Below are 27,586 nucleotides of genomic sequence, written 5' to 3' on the forward strand. Positions count from 1 at the left end.
AACAGTGCTTTAGATATAAGGTGCAGGGAGAGATATTGTTTTCCATGGTGTAATAGATATAAGGTGCAGGGAGAGATATTGTTTTCCATGGTGTAATAGATATAAGGTGCAGGGAGAGGGGCGTATTGTTTTCCGTGGTGTAAGAGATGTACGATAGGGGGATAGAGTTATTCTAAGGTGTAATAGATATAAGGGCGGATTAAGATGTAAGGTAGGGGGTTGTTGATAACAACAAGTTTTGTTAAAGCAACGTAAAGAAAGGTCGGAGTACAAGCTTATTTGCTGCAGTAATCAGATTGATTTTTAAATCTAAATTCATATTACTAAATATAAATAAATTAAATTTACTACAGTGGTTGGTGTTTAAAATAATATTATGAAGAAAACTTTTCTATTTAAGTTTTGATTGATTTATTTGTCCGTCGCACATATTCTTATCTACAAAAATAAAAAATACCAGAAATCTGAAACCCAGCTAGGACTTGCTTCCAGAGGCGTTTTCTTACATACATTCCAAGAGAATTTAGTGTAAATGCAAAGGAGTTGAAATATTGTCGGTTAAAGAAAAAATAATCAGGCTGGATTTTATTGTAGTGTTTTATTTAGGTTATATTTTTGCTTCCCATACTACAGTTAGACCCATAAAACTGTGGAGTATATAGGAGATATTTAAGACATCTTATTTGCATTTGATGTTGTTGAAAATAAAAAAAAATCAACCAGTGGGTTGCGAATCAGACTAGGTGAAGTGAAATGGGTCTGTAAATACTTCATGTTCATGTTCAATGGTCAATTCAAATACAAATGGAGGTCTAAAAATATGATTTAATTCCTCGCCTATCTTATAAAGATCAGAAAATAAATATTAAAAAATAGATAAAAATGGCCTCAAAGCAGCACGTTGAATAAAAGCAGGTGTTTTCTGTATTTTTCTTTTATTTATACATTTTTCAAATTTTGTATGACCCTGTATTTAAATGTGCGGAAATACGAAAAAGAATATTTTACACTACAACCGTACTCCTCACTTTATTAATAATTTAAATTAATAGTTTTTCATTGATATTTCCAATAGATTTTACCAAAACATCTGTGTCAACCGGATATAAAATTCTAGTTTTAATTAATTAGAGATTCCACCTTAAAGGTAACATTCAAACTTTTTTGTAATTTTTAACCTTAACAAGACGGTAGACTTTAGGCACATCTTAGTCTATAGAGTCGCCTGTCATATTTACTCCGGTACCATTAAACCATACACCGAGGCACATCTTAATCTATAGAGTTGCATGTCCTATTCACACAGGTACCCATTAAACCATTGTCCATACACCGAGGGTTACTTGAAATTACGTCTTCCATCCATTTATTCAGGGTTACTCGAATTCTTATACCAATATAATGAAGACGACTTTTGAAGTTTTAATTAATTATTATAATTGCTTTAATTGTTAATAAGCTTTTTCGAAGTACAAGTTTAAAAGATATTAAAGAGAAGGTTATTTTATTTCCACGTGTTTGTCTATCCATGCTGTTTAGAAGCATAATAAAATCAAAATTTAAATCTAAAGTCGTCTTCATTATATTGCTATAATTTTGTCTACCACCGGACCGCACTTGTGCAACAAGGGCGGGTTTCTTTATTAAATATAAAATATAATAAATATTTAAAAATGACATTTGTTCCAAAATTAATATAAAAATCAAAAATAATTTATTTATACTTGTTCTTCTTATCATAAAAGACAAAATATGATAGATAAATCGATAAAAAAAACAACTGGAAGACGACATGTAAAACTCTTAGGATTTGTTTTGGTTTTCTGCTTTTAATAGCATAAATGTTTTTTTGCAATGAAATAAATCAGTTAAATGTCTAAAAGTTGCCGATTTGAATGGGGATTCACAATTTCAAGGATCTGCTGATATTTTTATTACACTCATCTTTCAAGCAAACTAAAAAAGAGAGATTCAAAACATCATGTTTAAGTTAAAACTTGTAATACGAAAAAAGCTTGTTAACAACTAAAAATGAAGCAAAAAAGCCGTTTTCATAATATTGATATAATCGCCTACCACCGTTGTATAATCTCTGTTTGTTTGTATGTTCGATCATAACTCAAGAACCCCTTGGCTGATTTGCCTCACATTATTCAAATCCTCTAAAAACCGGTTTCAATTGAGCGCCGGCTTAAATCTTAAAAAATTTAATACAATTTGAGCCGTGGCTTAAATTTAAACCGCGGCTCAAATTCTATAAATTCGGCCTCTGGTGTACCTACGGAAATGGTTTTAGGTTGGTTTAAAATTCTAAATTGAAGTAATAGAATTTTATAGAGAAAGTTTAGTTTTTAGACAAAGCTGGGTTTCCAAGCTATAGTTCTTTTAATAAAGTATTGAATTTGCAGGAAACCTGACTCCTCCCTTTTAGCCAACAATAGTATTAATGAGCTTTCTTCTGTAAACAACAGTCGAGACAGAAATTACAGAAATTGTATGAGTTAGGTGTACATTGTACAACAATAAATTTCCCATAATTTACATTTGTCAAATTTCTAATACAAATTTCTGATACAGGTTACAATAGGATTATACTTCAGAGAGGACTGTTCGGAATTCATTCCGCCTGTTTTCTTATGCCTATGATTCCCTGCAACAATAAACTGTTTGTTTTTCTTTGCAAATCATTATGTAGGCAAATTAAAGATAATAATCAAAAAAGCAGACATAAAGTAAACTTTTAATCGTTTCAAGTCGTCTTTACAGTCTTATCCTTTGTGGGTATCTTAAACGCTTTTGCACTTGAAATTCCATCTTTAATAAAATTATCCTTTTTTAACTACTGTTGAATACAAATACACACACTAGATGTTCTAGTGCAAATTCAAGAGTAATTCAAGCAGCACATTCTCAGCGAACATTACACATACTTTAATAAAATGTCGTCTTCAAAATTATATTTATGAAGTAATCAAGTCAATTGTCAGACATACAAATTTATTGGAAAAAACAGTGCTTATGTTGTGGTATACAATTTTGTACTGTTAACACTTATTAAGTTGATTATGCAGTAAATAATCTGAATATTATGATTGATTGATTAATTAATGGATTAATGAATTGATTGATTGAATGATTGATTGATAGATTTTGAATACAGCTTAACATATCTTTATGAATGATTGATGAATTGATTGATTGAATTATTGATTGTTAGATGTTGAATCCAGCTTACTCGCATATCTTTATGAATGATTGATGAATTGATTGATTGAATGATTGATTGATAGATCTTGAATCCAGCTTACTCGCATATCTATATGAATGATTGATTGTTTGATTGCATGATTGATTTGATGATTAATTGATGGATTGATCTAGAACCCAGCTTCTTCGCATATTTTCTTAATTGCCTCGAAATTATTGAACCCGAACCCGGCCTGAGTCTCGTCACACCAGTAGGGCTTCTCATCCTGCCGCCGGACCCTATTATACAACTTTTTCAAAGAGAAAATCATAGATATCTCAATTTTTTATAAGAAAAAAAGCTTTAAGGATACCTTTCTGAATTTAAGTTTAAAAAGATTAAGATTTCACACGATTTTTGTGTTTACGTTTTCTTTATAAATTGAATTCAAATATCAAATCAATTTGTTAAAAGCCACCCACGATTTTTTTTCTATGTTTCTTAAAACTCCAACTCAACATATGTTGTATGCAAAGTAAAAAGAAATAATTTTCGTTTAAAAAATGTATTGTACATAAATGGTATTGGTACAAGTACATTTACCTGAAAGATGCGGCCATAAGAGTACAACAAATGTACGCTAGTACAAGGAAGAAAACATTTACACAAGCCTGTAGAGAATACCTGCACACAATATTAATTATAAAGTTTCCAATTGTAATAATTTTTTAGTTTTTTCAATTTTTAATTTATCAACAAAAGATTTGTTTAATGGTAAAACTAAAGGAACTGAACAATCGGTTTAAACTTTTTATGTCCAATTCTTATATCTTTACAACATGATGTCTTAGATCAAAATGTTTAAGTTTAAAATTACCAAAAGGTTGCAAAGATAAAAGAATTAGAAAAAAAAAAGTTTGATTTTCGAGGTCCTAGATTGTAAATAAAAACCTACATGTTTTTTGTGTGAGTTTAGAGAAGATACTGATTACTCCAGGATCCTTCTATCCAAGTATTTATACTCAAGAGCGCACCCATTTTCTAACTCTACAGGGTGTCCCAATAAACATGGGAAATGACTGAAAATTTCAAGATCATCTTTGTTCAATGATAATTGTACGTGCAAACTAAAAAAGAAAATTTGCAGAAATGTAACAGACCAAGAACAGTTTGTAGAAATGTTACAAACCCAGAACAATTTTCAGAAAAGTTAAAAGCCAAGAATAGTTTGCAGAAATGAAACAAACCAAGATAACAGTTTGCAGAAATGTTAGAAACCAAGTACAGATTGCACAAATGTTACAAAACAAGAATAGTTTGCATAAATATTACAAACCAGAACGGTTTGCAAAAATGTTACAAACCAAGAACAGTTTGCAGAAATGTTACAAACCAAGAACAGTGTACAGAAATGTTTCAAACCAAGAGCAGTGTACAGAAATGTTTCAAACCAAGAACAGTTTGCTGAAATGTTACAAACCAAGAGTAGTTTGAAGAAATATTACAAACCAAGAACAGTCTACAGAAATATTACAAATACATCATACTATGTGTGCAAAACAACTTTTCACATAAAATTTGCACTAGCGCTAACAGTGCAAACTACTTTTGAAATTATAGTTATTACAATTTTTATTTTTCAAAAAGAATATTTTGAAGTCGTAATTGTATGCCCATGTTTATTGGTATACCAGCTGTACAGTGTATACAGTAAACAGCGCAACAGTGTTATAGTTTATTTTAACAATACATATCTTCTATACTATAGAATAGATTGTATATAGTTTATTTTAACAATACATATCTTCTATATTATAGAATAGATTGTATAGTTTATTTTAACAATACATATCTTCTATATTATAGAATAGATTGTATAGTTTATTTTAACAATAACATATCTTCTATATTATAGAATAGATTGTAACGTTTATTTTAACAATACATATCTGCTATATTATAGAATAGATTGTATAGTTTATTTTAACAATACATATCTTCTATATTATAAAATAGATTGTATAGTTTATTTTAACAATACATATCTGCTATATTATAGAATAGATTGTATAGTTTATTTTAACAATACATATCTGCTATATTATAGATTAGATTGAATATTTGCTTAAAGGGAAGGTCGACCTAATCAATATTCAATAAATATATACCTAATTCACAACATTTATTTCATTATGTAGCAAGCAGGAACATACCACATAATTTTCACTAGTAGGGGATCATTCATTTGGCCTACCGTCCCGTTTTGCCTTAAATAGTCTGTATTTGTACTGCAGAGCATACTCTAGCTGATTAAAAGTCGCCCCTGTACTTGCGAGTTACCATTAATACCGTCGTTCTAATCTTGGAAAAAGATTTTATTGATAAATATTCACTCTTGTTATGAATTTATATCTGAACACGTACATTTATAAATGAAAGGTCACGTGAATTTACGTTGAATTATAAATACTTAGCTTTTAGGGCTCTTCGCGCCCATCTTCTATTTCAATAGTAAACATGTTCTCTTTGTGTATATTGTAAAACAAAACAAACAATAAAGTTCTCGGATTTCATAAAAAAATCGTGGATTTTAAAAATTTTCAAAAATCGAATTTTGTTAGAAGCAAATTTTTGAAAATTCGATCATCCATGAATCTTCTCTAGCCCGGGTCACGCGAGATCCCACAAAAATTTGGGCCCGATCAGTTCAGTCGTTTTGACGATTATTGGGTACAAACAGACAGACAAGCTAAGTAGATTAATGCAATATTCACAATTTTTGACATGATAACCCAATTATATCTGATCTTTTAAATATGTATAGATTATAAAATGAGTTTAAAAAGTTCCAAATCAAGATACGCGCTAGACAAGGGGCAAGAACTCCCTGATTGTCTATCTCCGTATAATCTGTGTATTATGAAATCAAAATCACCTTTTTGACCCCGGGCACTCCTTAAACCCTCTAACCAAACCTATCTGTCGGTGAAACCATGAAGACAAAAATAGTCTTTGCTCATCAAAATCCATTAAATTTATTTTAAACTTTTTATCTACATGGATAACCAGAAGACTCTGAAATAGGAAGACGACTTTTTAGGAATATTTGATGTTGTTACTAAGAAAATTGTTTTACTTGAAACTTATTAAATCACTAGGTAAGTAAAATGGGTCTGTTTACACTGCACAATTACTGTGTCCCATGCATTTATTAGACTTTAATAAGTCAAAACTAAAAGTCGACTTCCTATTTCAGAGTTTTCTGGTTCTCACTATGCTTTACAGAGGGACCCAGACAATATACGATGATAGGGCCGGGCCGGTACGAATATAGTGGAGCATTCCCAACCTTTGAGTTTTCCTTATTATACCCATGAAATAAATATTAAATTTCCTAGTTTTACAATAAAATCAATATTTCATGCATATTCATGCATAATGGATATATCCTTTATTAAAAAACTTTTTTCCATCGATTATTAATTATTGCGAAATATTAACAGTCCACAATTGGAAATATCAAGAAACCGTCTCAACTTTCTATTAAACATGACATTCATATATATGTTCCCTCTGGCCGGTCAAACGGCTGGAGCGAATGGGCTGATTTTTTTTGTGGACAAGCAAATTTTTTAAAAATTTTTTTTCGTCGTCCAACGCCGGGCCCTTCAGCTTGCATATAATAAACAAGTAACTATCCCTCCCTTTTTTCCTCCCTCCCAAAAAAAAAACATAAACAAAATAAAAATGACACATTACAGAACAGTGTATTGTTATGAGAAATTGCAAACAAAATGTTATGAGGGACATATAAATTTGTGAGATCCCTTAAATAAATGCAGTACTCTTAAAACTTCGTCCCAATACTGTATTGGTCCAGGTACTATGTCTGCTATCAAAGTCAATCAGGATACAACCCACCTGGCTCTAAATGCCACATTGGGACATACAAGTAGATATCAATCAAACAAGCTATAACTCAGGCTCTAAATGCCACACAGGGACAAAAACATAGCTTTCTATAAAACAAGCTATTGGATATTAAACAAGCCTTTAATTGATCCTTTCTTTATCTGATTGAGATCTCATCCCGAATACTCAACGAGGGTTATAATTACTCTACATTGAAATCAAAGGGAGTTCTGATTCTAACTGATCTCTATTTACAAATCTATATGTTACATGATAAGTTCCAATACGTATTCACAATATTAATCAGGTATATAATCTAATCACAATATGTATCTAGTCTATTCGCATTACAAGTTTTACATAGTAAACAAATAAAGCAGTTAGATCCTGAGACAATGTACACCGCATTTTATATAGATATGTAAAAACAGCATGCAACGTTTGGGTTAATCCAATTCATCCAAATCGTCCTCGGGGTCTTTGTACAATATGAATCTCTTTGACTTCTTTTAATGCCTTCTCGATGTCTCCACTTTACCACAATATTTTGTTGGTCTCCTTGTAGTTTCTGTGCTGCAGGAGCTGTTGATGTGTCCATGTTGAGTTGAGTGTTGACCGTTCCATTTCGTCCTTGCTAGCTGGATATCTACGTCATCGTCTTCTATATAGATGGGAGGGATTGTTTCCACTTCTCCTGATACAACTACTTCTGTAGTTCCACTATTGCTTTCTGAAGGATTAATTTCACTTCTGTCTTCATTTTTCCCGTATTATCCTCCTAATATGATGATATTCCAGTTCTTGACATAACTACAGCTGTTGGATGACTTGTATACATCCCTTGGGTTTTTCAGCAAACTTGGAACTTTGATCATCTCATCGGTTTCTGGGATTTCAGGATGAGGTGGATCACATCACTACAATCTCCTCAAAATTCTTACAAGTCTAGGTTTTCCCTTTTCATATACTTCTATTTGCTTCAGCTAATGCAGGAGAGAGTTTCTTACTTATCTTGTAAGGTTCTCAACTTAAATCACAGCTTCCAGGTATAATTCTGGAATCAAAAACCCTGACCCACCACCAACTTCAAACTTTTTGTATTGAGCATTTCGACAGACCATAGTTTGATGTTTCTCTCATAAGCTTCTTGGAACCTGTCTTGCACAACGTTTCCATAGAGTACTATATAAACTCAACCAGGATTTATTCCCGGAAAATCTAGAATTTTCTTTTTCCAACGTTGTTGGCAAAAAATAGAGTGTCTGTATTTTCTGCCACGTCTTGAAAGTAAATATCAATATATTCCAGAAATAATAAACAGCTTGTAAACACAGTGTTCATTAATTCCAATAGTTTTTGTAGAGAAATATTCGATTTATCAGTCACAGGTTTAAAGAGTACCACTGTACAGTACAAAGCTTGTAAACTTGGCATTGTCATCTTTGCGCGTAGAAGCGTAGGGGTGGACGTTTACAAATTTTTAAAAAACGATAGTTCCGTTTTAAAAACGACGAAGAAAAAACGAAAAACGAATTGATCGTTTTTAAAAAGTTTCACGAAAGTAAGTCGTTCTTAATTTTTGACGATCGGTAACGCTTTTGAAGACAAAATTAATTTTTTTGGACGGTAAATCCTTAGATCGGAAAATCCAACAAAAATCGATAAAACAAAAACCATTTAAAAGACAACATTCATAAACTTATCTTACTAACAAAATTTAAATTAATTATCATAAAATTTAGATTCAATAGCGAAAGTTTTTTCTCACAAAAATGATCGTTTAAGAAAAAAACTATTTAAAAAAAAAAATAATAACAATTGGGTTGCTTTAAAAACTATCGTTATTTCGATTAGTTTAAAAACGATGATCAACCCTGCTTGCAGGGTCTCCTGAAATAACGCTTACTGTCTCTTTAAATATAAAATATTGAATTAAAAACTCAATTACTTTCTTTGAGTTGTATTTTATATACTCTATACTCAATTTAGTTCAGTGACAGAGAAACCGTCGGTTCAGCTGCATAATTAAAGGTATTTATATGTAGTACATACGAGGCCATTAGATCTGCAAAAATAATGCTAGCAACTATACAACATACATTATTTTCATACTTTTATCTTTGGCCAATCCGGAAGGCACTCTAAGAATAAACACTTCAATCAAACTAATATTTTTTAAGAACAATAGTTTTGCAATCTGACGATTTAAACCATCGAACTTTCAAACTAGATCTAGAAAGAGGCATAATGTGTATTATCACAGGACAGGACATCAGGTTGTACAGATTTAAGGATTGGACAAGTGTTCAGTTCATTTCAATTTTTGTCACAAAAAATTTAAGAGACGATTATTCAGTTTTGACAGTATTTGAAAGATATATATTTATATCATCTTAAGATGACAAAGTAAGTGTATAATTTATATTGTAGAACAGGCTATAAGCTCTCAAAGTATTTAATTTTAAAAAATATGTTGCAATCTCATCGAAAAGTGTATTAACCTCGATTATTCTAAATGCATAAAAAAAGACAGAGCACATTTTGGAATTGATCAGTAATAAATGTTCGAAAAAATACGTGCCGCAATAGATTCCAAGAAAAGATATTTTATTTATTGGTATACAGGGTGTCCCAATAAACATGGGAATTAAGTGAAGATTTTGAGATAGTCTTTGCAAAGAATTTGTTTGTTTATGTTTTGATTGTATGCATCAAAAAAGACCTCTTAATGAGTAATTGGTACTTGGTTTTAAACAAATCGTAAAGTCTGTTGAAAAATGTTAAAAATAATGATTTCAATTTGTAAATTAAACATTTGATGCAAGGTACTGCATTAATTTTTCAAGGGGTTTCAAATAAGTAAATGCTAGATCACTACAATGTTTAAGTCTAGGGCTATAAAAAAGTGTAAGTGAGTTAATGAGCTCCTGCTCACCAGATGAGTTAAACCAGAGCCCGCGATTTAAAAACTCGGGTAAATACGGCTCGGGCAAAGATAATATATATATAGATATGCAGGCAGGTTTAAGTTTAGAGGTCTTGAGAAAATGTGAAATCAGCACCATCTCTGTCGTACGCATGGCATTTTATCCTCTGGATTGTTGCTAATTTATCACTTTGTTTATGCGTGATAACACTAAATGCGTACTATAGTATCAACAATGTATACTGCATATTGTACTTAATGAAACAAATTAATCAATGCAAATAAAACTGAGGTAGGAATTTGACTAGACAAAGTTTAAATGTGCAAATTGTACTGAATGGCATACGTAAATTAACGCAATTTAAATAAAAATTATTACTATAAAAGTACATCGAATCTAGGACAAAGTACAACTGATCTGATCATAACATAAACAAAACGCGTACTGTATGTTTGTGTTACCTTGAAATTTAATTTTATTGGTCAAACATGTCCAGATAGCAACACTTGAACTATACAGGATGCAATACGCGTACTGTATGTTTATATAACACAAATGCGTATTTCCTACAGATAGCAGCAAGGGGAGAAAGGAATATAGATGTCTCTCTTTTCACATTTTCTCAGAGGTTCAAAAATTAGTTGTCTGCTACAAGCAATTTAGGAAGGAGGTTTCTACCTGCCTGCATATCTATATATATATTATCTTTGGGCTCGGGTCTAAGCTGTCGTTGGACCTTATTTACGGCTTGAGCTTTCGGATTCAAGTTGCATCTTAATTCCAACAGAGGCGAATTAAAAAAAACCGGTTTAATATTCTGTTCTGTGGATTTTCATGGTAGGAATTGGCGCATTCCCAGTTTTTATGAGAACAAGACGCAACATTGTGCCTTATATTCTCTACTAAAACCAACCAAGGTCGGTTTTATTTTCATTGGGCTTAACTCCTTAAGCCGAGCCGAAGATCTTGCAGCTGTCAATCACGTGACACAAGCTGTCGTCAGTGTTGAGTCTAAGATTGGGTCTAAAAGTTGGGTTTCAGGAATTACGACTCGAGCCGAAGTTTTTAAATCGCGGACTCAGGAGACCAATACATTGGACCCTTTTATAGTTGAGGCTATCTAAAAGTTTTGTAACTAACAATCAGTGACGTAGCTCTAATAATAAAAAATTATTATTTAATTATTATATTTTTGAACTTGATAAAATAAGGAAGTTTTAGTGCTCTAGTAATGTGGAGGTGGAATCCCCACCCCCACATTTCCCCCCACCGGGATACAATTTTTCAGTTTCTTCAGTTATTTAAAAGATTTAAAGAATTCTTTGAATTTGATTCGTTTTTCCTTTAAATATATTTTCGAGAGTGTTTCATTAGGAATCTTTTTTTTACCGATTTATATTGTAGGAATGTTTAATTTTAATTATGTACATCTGGCTGAATTCAAGTGTTTTTCAAAAATGTTCTTTTGATTCAGTGTACCTTTGTTAACTAGACCACCCTAAACTAAGAAGAGAGAGAAGCATTCGGTTTCTTTCATTTGAAATCAAACGTGTTTTCGTCTATAACTCAACAGTCTTTAGACTTACAGATTTGTTTATCTTATACTTTTTTATTTAAAATGTATATGCCAACAACAAAGAATTTAAGATAAATGGCTATAAAATTATGTAGAATGGGTTAAAGTGTGATTGAAAGTCACAGTTTTCTGAAAAATTGACAGAACCGTTAAATCCACGTGAGACAATTAAGTGTACTTTTGTAAATCGAACATTCCAATCATTAAATTGAGGTTTACTTTCTGACAACAATTCAGTTTTTTCAAACTTCTGTCTATATAATAAATCAAGACATTCATATGTTGTCTATAGCCAGCCAAACTGCTGGACCGATTGGGCTGAAATTCTTTCCGAACACTCATGGTTGGCCCGGGGGGGGGGGGGAGGGGTGTTATAAGCTAAAAAAATACAAAACATTCGTATGTATTTTGTCTTTTGCCGACCAAACGGCTGGACCGATTGGGATAAAATTCTTTGTGAACACTCATGGGTGGCTAGGGGAGGGGGTGGGGGGTGTTATAGGCTAAACAAATCAAATTTTTTTTTCATAATATTTTTTTCAAAATATTTTTTCAAATTTTTTTTCTCAGGCAACTTCAGCTAGTTTATAATAATTGATGATGCCGTTTTGTTCATTCTTATAATTGTCAAAATATCATTTGTGAACACTATCAAGTTTTAAAAATGTGTTCAAACATTTGAAATGTTTTCACAAATTATTGAAATAAGAAATCAAACACGAAATACAATTGTTTTACAAAAAATCTTATAAAAAGAACATATGACAACGGAATTAAGTATTTGTCACAAACTCTGATTTTCAATCGAAACCTTATATGTCTTAGACCTTAGATATTTTAAACTATAAATTCTGTACAGATATATTATATATATAAGAAGTATATGAGACAACGACTCTTTACTTTACTGATGATTAAACTATCACTGTTGCTATGATAAAGATTCATTTTCTCTAAATTGGGTTTCTAAAAATAGTTAAACCTTTTATAAAAATCGTATTCTAGAATGTTGTGTACACTTTTATTTAACCAAGTTCGTTTTACTTTCATGTACACTTCATTCCCTTTGTTAACGATTTAAAAAATTATTAATGAAATGTAGCCTAACTTGGCGAATCGAGGGTAACCTGAATAACGTGCATAGTCCCTGCAAAGTCAATTTATTTTCTCTGTTTGGGGTTATAAAAATATTTAAACCTTTTTTCAAGAATAATGTACTTTAATTTAACAATAAAGGTATATCTGACACAAGTGTCTTCCATAAATGTCTTATTGATATTTATAAGAAAACTAAATATATTTTCTGTGACTTGAACATTTAAAAAAATATTTAATTTCCAGACCTTGGTTCGGCTAGAATAAAATCAAGAAAATGGTCTTTTTATCTCAACGAAGCAAAAATCAGGTAACACGAAATTGATGAAAATGTTTATTGGCTTCAATATTTATATTCTTTGGTATTTGATAATTATTTAGATACAGGTAATTTACAGGGAAGTTAGAGAAAATTTTACTTTACCAAGGGTTTTTATTTTTAAGACCGATTTTTTAAGTAGTTGCAAAAATTTATCATATTTTGAGATGAAAATGCGCGAAAGTTTTCACGAACATTTTGGTTACTTTACTGAAATGTTCCAAGGTACGTAATGTAACTTAACGTTCCTCGTTGGTGAAGTCAATGGTCGGTAAGGTTGGTTAAAAGTCGGTAAAAGCTATAAATGCTTAACAACTCATGTGTTCTTATTCCATGAGATTTTATGTATGTTTTGGTGATTATTAACATTTTTGTCTTATAGTCCTTTTGTGTGTTATAAAACTTAAAATTTAAAAAGGTTGGAGTTGAGTCGCTCATGCATTAGAATAAACATATGCATAGTTTGTAATTGATTAATTTGTAATATCTTGCAAATATATAATTCTATATTTTGTTTTTTGATAGCTTGCATTTTTAATAGCTTGTTTGCTTGTTGTTATGTCTGCCCAATAAAGTTTGTGTTCAATCGTTTATATTTATATTCTTGTTTGTGTTACAGATTCAATGCATTGTTATTAACAGCTTGTAAACGTTTTACAGGATTTTTTAAGCCTAGATGTAAACTTCCATAGTTGCCATATATTTCTATTTGTTTTGTATAAAGGCAAAACAGTTGTAAATTACAAATTCCGTATCGACATTTTTTAAAAGAAAGAAAAAAGCAGCGAGAATCCACTGTTTTCCGGTTCTGACTAAATAATATTTGAAAGGTTCTGGCAGGCCTGCTTATTTTCGCCTCTATCTACCTCATTTCTCATCTTTCGTATACATGTAAGTATAGATTTAACAAATTCCGATTGCTCACATCAAACACTAATTTTCTAATCCGTACAACTTTGCAACCTGATGCTGTAGAACTTTGAGCTCAAAATATTCAATTTGTTTAATGTAGAAGTGTTTGAAATATCAAATGTTTAAACCATCAGATTGCAAAGATATAGTGGTTAGGACATTAGAAATATAAATATAATTTAAATATAATTTTAATAGTTTTAAAAATCTCAAAGGTTAAGTTTTCTACGTTTTCAAAGATAGGGATGAAAAACCACATTTATCTTTAAGAAAATATTATTCAGATATTGATGATGAGGTAATCTCCCCTGTGTTCAACAAACAACTTGTAGAAACTAGTGTTTTGGAGACTCTCAATAGTATTGAAATTACAGGAAATTAAATTATCCAACTCGAAAAAAACATTTTCAAAATGGCGGGGGTCGTAAATTCTATTGTTATGATTATTTTGAGAAGATTTTACGACTTTTGCAAACCATGAAAATGAAATATTTATTCAATGAGAAAAAAAGTGCTTAATCATTATTTTTAAGTTTTTCCCCTTTCCATAAATCATTTTAAAGTAAAGAGATAAGATGTTAAGAACACTATTAAAGGTTTTAATGCATCATTTACTCTCAGACAAATTAGAATCAATGGAAATTTAAATAGACCCGAGGGATTCAATGATAAACCCTAGGGCCACTCCTGTATGCCGAGTCCATTAGCGACTGATCCAATCAGGGTTCAGTCATGTGTTTGTTGTTTATTCTAAACCAATAGAAATAGTATGGCGGTAACATCTATCTTTCTATCTATCTCATTATTCAATTAGAGTTATGAATCCTTCAATCGGCGCTATCAGTAAATGGAAATATTTACTTCTACTGAAACTATAATGGGCGCAGCTCAAGGGTTTACCATTGAATCCCTCGGGGGTTTAAATTTCCATCGATTCTAATTTGTCTGAGAGTAAATGATATTCCTTTGTAAAAAATAACAAATTATTTTTATTGTTTTATTATTTATTATTTTTTAAAGGGTCGGGATTAAATAAAAATTATTGCATACCAAAAAACCAGCTTTTTATAAGGGAATGATAATTGTCTTTATAATTTTTTGTGTGGAGCGTGGGGTGGGGTGGGGGGGGGGGGGTATGTGAATTTAGAGGAGCTACGAGGTCACAAAGTTGTGCCAGTAATTTCGTATAATTGTTTTTTCTTTGAAAAAGTTTGGATAATTTATAATTTAGGAGATCAGTTGCCTAGGATAAAACCCTTTGCATGTGTCAGGAAACTAAATATTTAAAAGAATTTAAAACTTTTTTACTTTTTAGACTGTGTTTGCATAAGTCAGTAGCAATATATAAAGTTTTGATTGTTTTACCACCATTTCTGCACAGATTGGTGAACCCTTCTCATGCAGTGTATTAAAAAATTTGAAAAAAGGATTAGAATAAAAATTCAATAAATAACCGATTAACCATTATAAACAATATTCGTTTTTTAAAACTGTTGAAAAATCAGAAAAAATAATTTATTATGTTTTCAATCAAAAAAAAATATTCATGAGCTTAATTTTTAACCATAGAAGTTCTATGCTAAGTAAAATTAAAATTTTATTTTTCTGTCGAAAAAGTTTGGTTTGAATATCAGGAGTGGTCCCTTTACCTTTAAACAAGTAAAGTTTATCATGTGTGTTAAACCTTTCGAGGTGGACACGGTAAACATTTATAATATTTAATTTATTTATATAATTATAAATTATAAACTTTAAAGGGACTATACACGTAAATTCAAATAACCCGCATGTATAAAGTGAAATGCCTGATTCACAATAGTGCCCTTTTACCTTTTCATTCGTTGTTTCTCGCTTAAAATGCTGGGAAATGAAGAAAAATGCCAGAATTTAGCACGTTTTAAGAAAGAAAAACGTCGATATCTTCCTCATTTTTACTCAGGAATAAATGGTTCCGTTGTAAATCGGATATACCGCAATTTATAAATCGAGTGCCACAAAAAATTATGTTTACAGTTCCTTTAATTTAAAATTACTATATTAAATATTGATAACATTATTTTATTTCAGTACATTTCGAGGTCAATATACAACTCAGGTTAAATAAATTAAGTTAATTCAATAAAATTAAAAAGATTAAAGATTAATAATTTTTTAATAAGGTTTTTTGACAATTGAAAATCAGGAATTATTTATTTTTTATTATATTTTCTAAAGAAGCATCAGAATTTGAATTTTTTCTTTGAGTGTTTAGCAAGGGATGGATCGTTTCTACTATTTTGAAAAACTTTCTTTTTGAAAACGACGAAGAGAAAACAAAAACGAAACGATCGTTTTTAAAAATACCGCTTTTATAAATATCGTTTTTTTAAAAGGTCTTTTTTAAAAAGGATAGTTTTTCGTTTAAAAAAAAAATCTTTTTAAAAAACCCGATGGTTTTAAAACGATCGTTTTCAAAGACGATCCTTCCTTGACGACCGTTAAGGATGACCCTTCGTTAACGACCTTTTAAAGAGAAAATACATTTTTTGGTCGGAAAATCCAAGGTCAGAAAACATTCAGGTTATTATTTGAGACAACCTTCATAACTTTATATTTCTTTAACCAATTGAAATTAAATCTCGTAAAACTCGATCGTTTAACTAGACACTTATCAAATCACTACCAAGCTCATTGGACTTTAAAACTTGATTCTAAAAGTCGTCTTACTATTTCAGAGTTTTCTGGTTCTCACTGTAGATTAATAGTTCGTCCTTAAAAGTTAGTGATGATGTTATTGCAAACATGTGGTAAAAATAAATCAAAACTCGAATTAAACTTCTAGGATCCTGGGAGAAAGCAATGGTAGAATTAGTGTTAAACTTGCTGGCAAAATATCAGAATATTACTCTCTTAGGTAACTGTATTCACCTACCCTATCCCAACTCTATGGGAACAATTATCCCCAACATCAGTATCCTATTTTATAAAGCTTAAGTATATGGAAGGGAGATTTTTTGCCACAAACTCTGATTTGGTTTTCTAATATCTTTGCAACCAGATGTCGTAAACCTTTGATATTTCAAACTAAACATTCTGTTAGATCACTTAGTTTGAAATATCAAAATATGTACACATTATCAGATTGCAAAGATATAGGAATACGCCAATTCCAGTTTGTGGCAAAAACTCAATTCATTTACTTTAGTTTGCCGTGGAATAAGTAAAAATCCCGGGAAAACGCATATTATCCTGTACAAGGGGGTTGGATGTTTATATATATTTAAAATAATAAAATTATTACAGATGTTGGTTCTAATACCGGAATATATATTATCCTGTATAAGAATAAAAGGGGGTTGGATGTTTATATATATTTAAAATGATAAAAATATTTCAGATGTTGGTTCTAATATCGGCATGTTTACTGTGGCGGCCGCAGCAGCGAACTTCAAGTAACACTTTTTTTAAATATTTTTTCTCAAAAATGTTTAACTGAAATCCGATGCCAATTTATTAAAAATCTGTCCTAAATTCATTGTTTTCAAGCAATGAAAAACAAGAACATTTTTACATAAAAGATGTAATCTCTATTTGTTTATTTGTATGTCTGATCGTAACTCATGAACCCCTGGACCGATTTGCCTTAAAATTTGACTGGGAAACTCGGAAGAGCCACGGAGAAGTTTCACGGTAAAATCGACCAATTGCGGGTAAACGGCGAGAGTAACTGTGAGAAACCTAGGCGACGAATGATTCCCATGCAAGTTTCATATAAATTAAAGCATACAATTACATAATACATAATACATAAGAAAGAATCAGTTTAGTATTAATCTACGATAGCATCATTGTTTAAGTTTTAATCAAATTCGATTTAAAATATCTGTAAAATGGATTTGTATCAAATTACAGAAACATCTGTATATCAGGAAATGGTAGAGAGAATTTACTCCATCCTTTGTTAACGTTAGAATTTTGCTTTTTGAAAAATAATATAAATTTAGGGTTGTTGCAGTGGACCCGTTTAAAACCAATCTTGCTTATGCCAGGAAAGGGGACAAAATAAATAATATTTGTGATAATACAGTAAGAACCATAAAACAGGGGATAAATGTTGTCTTCCTTTTCTTAAAATATTGATTAAAGGATTATGATATTTTTTATATCGATAGCGACAGTTGCAAAGAAAAAAATCCTCGGCAATATTTTACAAGTAAAAGCAAGAACACATTTATTCCACAGGTTCCTGGATCTCACTGTATGCTAAGATGTAGCGATTTAGCTTTTTAAATTTTTAAAATTTAATTTAATTTGTCCTTTAAAGACTTAGTACGATGCTTGAAGGAACTGAAAGCAATGTGAGGTTTATAGCTCATACTGTTAGGTAAATTTAACACAGTGTTAGGTAAATCTAACACAATGTTAGGTAAATATAACAAACTGTTAGGTAAAAATAACACAGTGTTGGGTAAATGTAATACACTATTAGAAAATATAACAAACTTTTGTTAAAAATAATTTATTAGTTTGGTGTCGAGGCCATCTTTAAAGGGACAGTAATCTTAATTTCAAGTGAACTTCCACCATGCAAACAAGGCCACGTAAGATTCACAATGGTATCATTTAAACCCTTTTCCTGGTCAAAGATGATGTATAATGTATATTCTTAATCAGGCATTTGGCTTTCTCTGCATATTGAGAGGTCACTTGAAATTACACTTTCCCTCCGCTTTAAGCTGTAAGATTTAGACTTATAACAGATGTTTTCCTTAATCAGGAAATTTGGATAGTTTTAACTGTTTTCTTTATTTAAACGAAGTGTTCACAAAAAATGAAAGGAACTAACAGCGAAAAAAAATCGCTTTTGATCGCTACTAATCTTACTATCATTTGCGCCTATCAGGAGAAAATTGTTAAAAACGACTTATACGACTTATACTGAAGAACGTAGCGTCCATACAAATTCAGAAAGTTGCAATATTCAACTCAGATTGCAGCAAACAAATCAATTTTATTTCAAACAAATCATTCAGATATTACGATCTATAGTCATTGATTATTTTCGACGCATTTATAAATAGTTAATATTTCATAATATTTTTTATTCGTTTTGTATACTATGCACTTAAAACACCGAAATAGTTGGCCACCAGATGTCTCTGCTCTCGATGCATTGAATGATTACACGTGGAAGAGTCACCTATCGGAAAAAGGCGTTTTAAGTGCACTGTATATAAAACAAATAACAAATATTATGAAATATTAATTATATATGAATGCGTCGAAAAATAATCGATGACTATAGGTTATAATATCTGAATGATTTGTTTAAAATTAAATCGATTATTTTTTGATACGGGTCTAATATTGCATCTTTCTGAATTTGTATGGACGCTACGTTCTTCGGTATGAGTCGTTTTACCAATTTTCTCCTTATAGACGCAACAGATATATATAGAAGTAAGATTGGTAGCGATCGAAAGCGATTATTTTTATTCCTAAGCCTATACTCCCTTTTATTTTTCGCGAACACTCCCTTTAATTGGACAATCCCAACATAGTTACATTTATTATTAAATATTTAAGAAAATTGGTGTAAAAACGGAAATGTCACTTTTTTATTGTGTTTCTTCACATGTTTGACAAAATTAAACATTTAGTTAATTTTAGTGATGAGAAAATTAAACTTTATCCATGGAACCAAGCACCCAATAATGAAGGTAAGAAAAATACTAAAAATGTCCGTTAAAAGGACTGCATAGACGCAATTTATAAAATGGTATTCGTGATTCAAAATGGCGCCCTCTTCCTCAGACGTATGTTTCAAGATACCCTCCATTTATAAAAGGGCGTTTACAAGTAACGATTTAAATGGTGTCTTTAAAACCTCTTTATAAGTGACAATGATTAGAAGATATCGTCGTATAATAACATCTAAATAGAGTTTTGAATTATAATAATTTCCTCATGGCTCTGAAACGTCACTTTAACAGATAAATCCCAAATAAAAATGTTCAATTTATTCTTAATTTTATAATGGTATAAAGGCTTGAAATAACACTTTACAGTCCCTTTATACAGGACAAAAATTGTTGTTTTTTTTTTACTAAAAATCAATAAAAATTTGTTGTTAGGTGGGATTTCATTTTTATCAGAGGCAGACTCCCAAACCAAACCGGTAACTAGATCATTTTAAAGGGAGTGTTCGCTAAAAATAGGAGTAAACTTTTTCACAGAATTCTTGTAATCCAGATACACTATGTTTGAGTAATGCATTCAAATAGTACTATAGTGATTGTTACTCATTTTGGAGAACAACAATACGGCCGCAAGATGTCTCCCATTATAATTTTCAGCTAATTGGGGGATTTCGTAGATTCGTCAGCTGTAATCAACGGATGTTTACATTTTATCATTTCTCAAAGATCAGATAAAAAAAACGATTGATACATTTCGATTCCAAATTTGAAGCGGGTTTAGCCTCCTGTATTTTTTGCTAACACTCCCTAACACCTTTTTGATAAATAAACTGTATATCATTATTGCTCAAAAAATTTAAGTTCATTAAGTTTTATTTCTAATTAATAATTAATAATAAAATCTTAAAGCAAAATATTGAAAATTCAAATAATTAATTAATTTACTACATTCATACAATTTGAATAGCAAACATTCAAATATTTGTTTTACTTTTCATCAAATATAATATGTAAATAAATTTGTAATGAACCATATTCCATTACTATATGATAAAGTAATGTATGTATCTATGTGCCAAGGTTATAATGCAAGGGAATGTGTATCCGATTTGTATCATTTTTGTAATATTTGTGTAAAAGTCCCATACGACTATTGTTTGATTTATAGGAAAATGACCAAAGAACAAAATTATCTAATTTATCTAATATTGCAAATGAAATCTATGTTGATAAACTGTCCTTGAACAAGTCTCTTATAGTAAATCAAACATGATTTACGCGAATCCGGCTGAAAATGCGTGGAGAATTCCACTGTTTAAAGATTTACTATCAAAATCAAAATGTTTAGACGGATTTAATTATGATTAAATAGCTGAACTTATTGACGATATGTAATATACAACTAAGTTTTTTATTGTTTTGGACTTTACATTAATTATATATTCATATGTTAAATATCTCATTCCTCGTTGTATACTGTATAATTGTGCACTAATAAATAGAATAAAAAAATAAATAAAAATATATGAATTTTCATACTTTTTTCCTAACTATCTTTTACTGCTCTAGGGCTACCTTTTGTTCATTATAAATGGGCTAATTTAAATTCGTCAAAAGCTGGTAAAACTGGTTAAAAGGGGTGAATATTAGGCTTTCCAACACAAGGGGATTTTACTTCCGCGCAACGGAATTCCGATTGGAAACCCTAGTGCATATATATATGCATGGTGTATTTGAATTCGAAGCTGAAGGAAGAACATATTTTTACCAATTCGAAATTGCAATTTCTAGAAGCATGAAATTGGCGAAGGGGTGGATTCTATCAGATTTAATGAAATTCTTGAAATCCTGGAAACAGATACTGCTATTCTCAAAATAGATATAGAGGGCGCTGAATGTAAGGTAAATTTAAAAAGAGGGCGTTGATTGTTTCGTAAATTAAATAAAGAGCGATGAATCTATAGAATTTTAATTAAATAGAGGGTGCTGAATGTAATGTAAAATTTAATATAGATGGCGCTGAATGTAAGGTAAGTAAAATAGAGGGCGCTGATTGTAAGGTAAATTGATAAACAGGGCGCTAATTGTAGGGTAAAATAAATAGAGGGCGCTGATTGTAAGGTAAATTGATAAACAGGGCGCTAATTGTAGGGTAAAATAAATAGAGGGCGCTGATTGTAAGGTAAAATAAATAGAGGGCGCTGAATATAAGGTAAATCCAAAAAAAGGGCGTAATTAGATAAAGAAATAGAGGGCGCTGAACGCTAGGGACATAGTTGAACTTGAAAACATCTTAACATTACTTGATAAGTAATTATCCTGCCTCAATCTTAAAATATCCCACCTCTTAATCTCAATATAGTCCGCCTCAATCTAAAAATATCCCGCCTCAATCATAACATTTTCTCCTCTTAATTTCAAATATCCCGCCTCTTAATCTCAAAATACCCCGCCTCTTAATCTCAAAATATCCAGCCTAATCGCAAAATATTCTGCCTCAATCTCAAAATATCAAACCTCAATCTTAAATACCCTCAATCTCAAAACACCCTCTATCTCAAAATATCCCCCTTAATTTCCAATTATCAAAATCTCACCAAAATCTTAAAATTTCCTTCCAAAATCTCAAAACTTCCGGCCTCAACCCATGATCAAGTAAATACATATTTATATTCTTCAGGCTCTGCTATCCTTCCTCCAGAGCGAGACTAAGGAAATAAAACAAATGAAAATATGTAAAAATTTTTTTTTTGAAAACTAGTAATGGCGATGAAATGGTGGGGGGGGGGGAGAAGATGAAGTTTCTAAAAGTTTTAAAGTAATGTTGAATGGCGTGCCTTTGGCCTGTGTACACATTTTTGTATTTAACTAAAACCTTGAAAATATGTGTGTTAAAATTGAAAAAAAAAATGTCTTCCGTTATCTGTGTAAGATTGATAGAATTAAGGATTATTTAACCAATAGAGCCACAATTAATTCATAGAGCCATAAATAATTCATAGTGGGACCGGGGGGGGGGGAGTATAATTTAGTGAAATCTTTGTTTTACTCAGTTGAAGCATATACCTTATATATTAATGGAGTGGGTTGGAATCAGAAGAAACGTGAACGGAATGTGCCCAAATCTTGAGGAAATTATAAAGGTAGGTAGGTATATGGTAGGTGGGTAGGTAGGTAGATAGGTAGGTAGGCAGATAGGAAGGTGGGTATGTAGACAGATAGGTAGATAGGTAGGAAGGTTTGTATGTGGATAGATAGATAGGTAGGTCAAAGGTAGGTTGGTAGGTAGATTTGTAGGTAGGTAGGTATATGTAGGAAGGAAGGTAGGTAGGTAGGTAGGTGGATAGGTAGGTAGGTAGATAGGTAGGTAGGTGGATATGTAGGTAAGTAAGTTGGTAGATAGGTAGGTGGGAAGGAAGGTGTCTATGTAGATCGATAGGTAGGTGGCAGTAAGGGAGGCGCTAGGTAAGTAGGTGGGCAATGCAGGGCAATGTTAGACACGGGGCTACCAAAAAGAATAAGACTTTAATGACTACCTGAAACCCTTAAAATACACCATCAGTGCTTTGGTCAATAGATTTATGGTCAAGTCTATTTTAGCAAGCTTTTATATAACAGTGAAACAATTGAAATATCTACAGCAGCATGAAAAGTTTTATTTAGATAGATAGATAAATGGACGGGGGGGGGGTGAGATAGTTATTGTTATAAATTTTTAACTTTTATATTAATCCGTTTGAATTTAACTCTTGTCCAAGGGATTTACAGCTAGTGGATACCAACCTGCAAACATGAATCTACAGAAATTGGGGTAAGACTTTTTATAAAGCTTAATGCTAGGAATTGAGTTTTTCTAATCCGTATATCGTTGATACTTAAAAATCAGAGTTTGTGGAAGAAACTCAACTTCTTTGAGATAAACTTAAGAGCTAGGACCAAATTTAGTAAAAAGCGAGCAGTATGAACGTAGACTAACTTAAACCATTTTTATTCAGTTACTCTCAGCTAGTTTTCGCTAATAAATAAGCTTGGACAATGAAGCTGGCTACAATTTATTAATTATTAATTAAATCACTTTTTTACTGAACGAACGAATTTTGTAAGAAACTTTATGATACCAATTGTTTTTTACTGAACGAACCTTTTTTTAAACAAATTTTTCTGAGCGAAAGATTTTATTGAATGAAAAATTTTACCGAACGAACGAGTTTAATGAAGGAACAATTCTACTGAACGATTGTTCAGTGAGAAAACAGACGAAATAAACAATAATTTTGAAAACAACCGAAATCAATTTGTTTTTAACGATTGAAACCAAAACGAACGAAATGGGTTGTTCACAAACGATGAACGAATGAAATGAAAAAAGTGGACCGTGCCCATCTCTAGATTTAGTCGTACCTCAAATTTCTGTTTCCTCTAGATTAGAAACCGAGGCTACTTGGAACGATGTCCTGTGGGTTCACCAAGATGCTAAATAGAATCAACCAGAGCTGGGAACTGTTGTGTTGGATCGCTTGATCTCGATATCCACTGTGGGCACATTTAATTGGGAGATCAACGCCTAATCTCTTCAGAAATATTCTATCAATTTTGTGCAGTAGTTAATCTGTACAAAAAAAAGGTTAAAAAGTAAAAAGCTCTCTCTATAACTAATAACTGTGCAACAATACCTAAACTTTTAAAGCACACAGGGCTCCTGATAAATAAATGTGTCCTTTCTTAAAACTTTTATTTTCTAAATAATTTATCTCTGTTACGCTTTAAGTTATTTAAAAAAATACTTTATTATTTAACTCTAATTACAATTATATTAAAATATCAATTATATTTTAATTGGCTAAACTCAAATTTTTGCAGACGCAAAATTTATGCATATTTAAAACTCAATTTTAAACTTAACTTCTCTACTGGGAAATGAACTAACTTTATTAATTTTCATTTTCAATTGTACAACACATATTAAGTACAGAAATCAACAGTTTTAGTACTGTATGTACATGTTTGAAACTATTTAAATCTGAAACTCATATTGTGATTTTTTTTTTTAATAAAATATGCTGAATTGTTAAGCTTAACTAAACGCTCAACAGTTGTACCAAACTTTTTATGAAACTATTGTGTACTTTATCATTCATGGTCACTTCATGGTAAATTTCATTACGACATGATAAAAAGTAATTATTGGGCTATAACGGTAAATTTCTTTACGATTTTATTGGTTCCCAGATTTTCTACAATCAAATAATGTTTTGTTCAGCAGAATAATTTTTTCGAAAAAAAAATTTGAAATCAATTTTTTTTCATTTGTGCTTTGTTGCCAAGCTTATCATATCAAGAAATAACCATTGCATAGAGACAAGTACACAAACATTTCATAAAATTAACTATAAAACTATTATTTTTGCACGACGTGTAAGAAAGTTTTTCAGACATAAATGTTCTCTGCGTCTCGAAGATTTCGAATTTCGAGTCTTCAAACTTTCGATCACACACAATCCTAAATATAATTTATTTAAATATTAATAATTATTAATAATTAATTAATGTATTTATTATTTTAACACTACATGTGTTTTGTGATTGCCACTGATATCGCTTAAAAACCCTGTGAAAAATATATATATATATATATATATACGTGATGTCCCACAAAAAATTTGGGCCCGATCGGTTCAGCCGTTTTGACGTTTCTTGGATATCGATACAAACAAATAAACAGACAGACAAGCCAAATTTGATTTGTATTCGTAGTTAAAAGTTGAAGCCTTTGACTTAAATGAATAAATCCACTTAGAGTAAGAAAAAATGTATTTACTGCAGAAAAAAAACTAAATATCTGATACGACACTTATCCAGAACGTGATTTTTTTAAAAATCCGCAAAATTTTTTTCTTCTTTGTTTTAAAATGTTAACAAAAAGAACATGTTCACAATTTAAATAGAAGATGGGCGCGGAGTGCCCTAAAAGCCTAGTATTAATAAAATTTCAACAAATTTATTTTCATTGATTTATTTAATTTGAAATTTAAAAGTTTATTACAATTCAGTCGCAGAATATTTTAATCATAAGGTAAACATACAGCGTTACCCAAAAAAGATGAGACTGTAAAGACCACCCAAAACTAACTATGACAATATGAAACTTGATTTTTGGTTTCTGCTTTCAATTCGGTATTTTTAAGGTTTATTAAATGATTAAGATCAGAAATAAGCCAGTTTTGTCCTATACAAGAAATCTTGAATGCAAGAAACGTACTAAACAATCTACGGAAAGTCGTCTCTGAAGTCTCATCCTTTTGGGGGTATATATATATATATATATATATATATATATATATATTTATTAAAAAATAATAATACTAAACATAATGTTTCACGTCTATCATGACGATCCTCAGCAGTTACAATTCTTTGAATATATATATATATTAAATATCTTTTAAAGTTTAAAGGAATAGAGGTTTGAATTTTTGTGTAAAGTCTTGTTAATCTTGAACACTTGATATCAATATCCAATTTGAGCATTTTTAATTTGCGAATAAATTCTTGATCTTTATATCTTGGTTGTATCCCTTCAATTGTTCTTCACAATTTAGGGAATTTGTGAAATTTAGAAAAACAGAAATAAAACCTTTAATCTCAATTAAAATGGACTTTTTAATACGAAATGTTAATGTATCATTATAAACTATTTTATTATGTTGAGATTTTTGAAAAAAAAATTGTGGTGGATGTAAAATGCGGGGCATGGAGACAGACTGGTGGAGGCTCGGAGACGTAGCGAGAGGCACCAAGACGATTTCGCGGAGTCTGGAGGTCATTTTGCAAATCTGGAGGCTCAGAGGTCATTTTTGTGGGGCTGATGAACTTTTGTTTAAACTCTATCTTTGCCGTCTGATATCCAAGAAGAGAACAAATATTTTGCTGCAACAAAGGTTGACATTATCAAGTTGCAAAGGTGTTGGAATCAGAAAATTAGAGTTTGAGACTAATTAATTTAAATTACTATTTAAATATCACGGCAGGGTAATTCATTAGAGGCTCAGTATGAGACCAGTTTAATGTTTCTTTGTCGTTTGTAAATTTACAACCTAGTTGTAAATTGTCATATATAAGTAAGTTGTAATTTGTATATAATTCATTGGAAATGTAGACGTTTATGGATAAAAATATACAAGTAAATGAATGATTTGTAAATTGTAAATGCCTAAGCGTTCAAATATCCTTTTTTTAAAGGCTTTTCAAAGTGTAATTTTTAGACATTTTTATAGCTTAAATAACATAAATAGTTTACTTTAGATTTTTTACACGGACCAACCTTTTGCTGGCCTGTACCCTACCCTTTGCATTAGAAAAATAATGCAACGCCCCCCCCCTCTCCCCCCGACTTCTTAGTTTACTAGGTTTCCAAGTTTACTACGATGTTGTCTTTTTGCGATAGTACGAGTACATAGTCATGAACATTATTTGTTGATTTCATTTATTATTCAGTGTTTTGCAATAAAGGTAGACATATATGGTTTATTTAATCTATAATTTTTACCTTACTACATTACTTATACTTTTTTTGTAGCCAGCTAACTAACTAAAATGATTTTAGACCTAGAAAGCACTAAATTTTAACTTTAATTCTCAAGATGTAATTGGCAAGATTCTCATCAATTTTTGAGTGAGAGCTAGCTTATAACCTTTGTAATAAATATAATATCTCTATCTTTACACATTTATCTTGCAATTAATGTTATCAATTGGATCCTTGATCAAATAAATATTTTCCTAAGGCAAATTTTTTCTTCAAATATTTTGTTAAAATGGTTGAAAATGAAAAATAATAAGTTTTTAAGCAAATAAAATAAAAAATATGAGTTGGTATACTCCCCTGTATTCCTAGCATGGGAATATTAGTCCCTTGGGATATAAATTGTCTATTAGTTCGACCTAAATATATTCTCTTTATAGACGAGGAAAGGGTTTTAG

At 30.8% G+C, this 27,586-nt stretch overlaps 1 protein-coding gene and 1 long non-coding RNA gene across 3 annotated transcripts in view; one reads left to right on the forward strand and one right to left on the reverse strand.

The window, feature by feature from the left end:
- Positions 1–25,132, forward strand: part of LOC111697590 (uncharacterized) — a 30,752-nt gene extending 5,620 nt beyond the window's left edge. The window contains exons 1-19 of one of the 2 annotated variants that reach the window (XM_023467643.1): positions 7,619–8,145; positions 9,089–9,130; positions 12,944–13,007; positions 13,847–13,907; positions 14,213–14,302; positions 15,160–15,199; positions 15,563–15,629; positions 15,996–16,023; positions 16,750–16,821; positions 17,305–17,359; positions 17,912–17,956; positions 18,232–18,291; positions 19,578–19,627; positions 20,042–20,085; positions 21,398–21,508; positions 22,287–22,319; positions 22,660–22,749; positions 23,365–23,417; positions 24,030–25,132. In XM_023467643.1, the coding sequence (XP_023323411.1) occupies positions 12,975–13,007; positions 13,847–13,907; positions 14,213–14,302; positions 15,160–15,199; positions 15,563–15,629; positions 15,996–16,023; positions 16,750–16,821; positions 17,305–17,359; positions 17,912–17,956; positions 18,232–18,291; positions 19,578–19,627; positions 20,042–20,085; positions 21,398–21,508; positions 22,287–22,319; positions 22,660–22,749; positions 23,365–23,417; positions 24,030–24,087 (990 nt within the window). In that variant the 5' untranslated portion in view covers positions 7,619–8,145; positions 9,089–9,130; positions 12,944–12,974 and the 3' untranslated portion in view covers positions 24,088–25,132. Of the gene's footprint in view, positions 1–7,618; positions 8,146–9,088; positions 9,131–12,943; positions 13,008–13,846; positions 13,908–14,212; positions 14,303–15,159; positions 15,200–15,562; positions 15,630–15,995; positions 16,024–16,749; positions 16,822–17,304; positions 17,360–17,911; positions 17,957–18,231; positions 18,292–19,577; positions 19,628–20,041; positions 20,086–21,397; positions 21,509–22,286; positions 22,320–22,659; positions 22,750–23,364; positions 23,418–24,029 lie in introns of those variants that run through there. The other variant, XM_023467644.1, reaches the window with a different exon arrangement.
- Positions 2,981–4,242, reverse strand: LOC111697591 (uncharacterized). Its single transcript, XR_002764327.1, has 3 exons — positions 4,143–4,242; positions 3,791–3,871; positions 2,981–3,486 (listed from the first exon to the last, which is right to left on the reverse strand). It is a non-coding gene; the product is annotated as an uncharacterized LOC111697591 (long non-coding RNA).
- Positions 25,133–27,586: the final 2,454 nt, after the last annotated feature.

This window comes from Eurytemora carolleeae, unplaced genomic scaffold (genome assembly GCF_000591075.1).
Source record: "Eurytemora carolleeae unplaced genomic scaffold, Eaff_2.0 scaffold242, whole genome shotgun sequence".
In the NCBI taxonomy this organism is placed as follows: Eukaryota; Metazoa; Arthropoda; class Copepoda; order Calanoida; family Temoridae; genus Eurytemora; species Eurytemora carolleeae.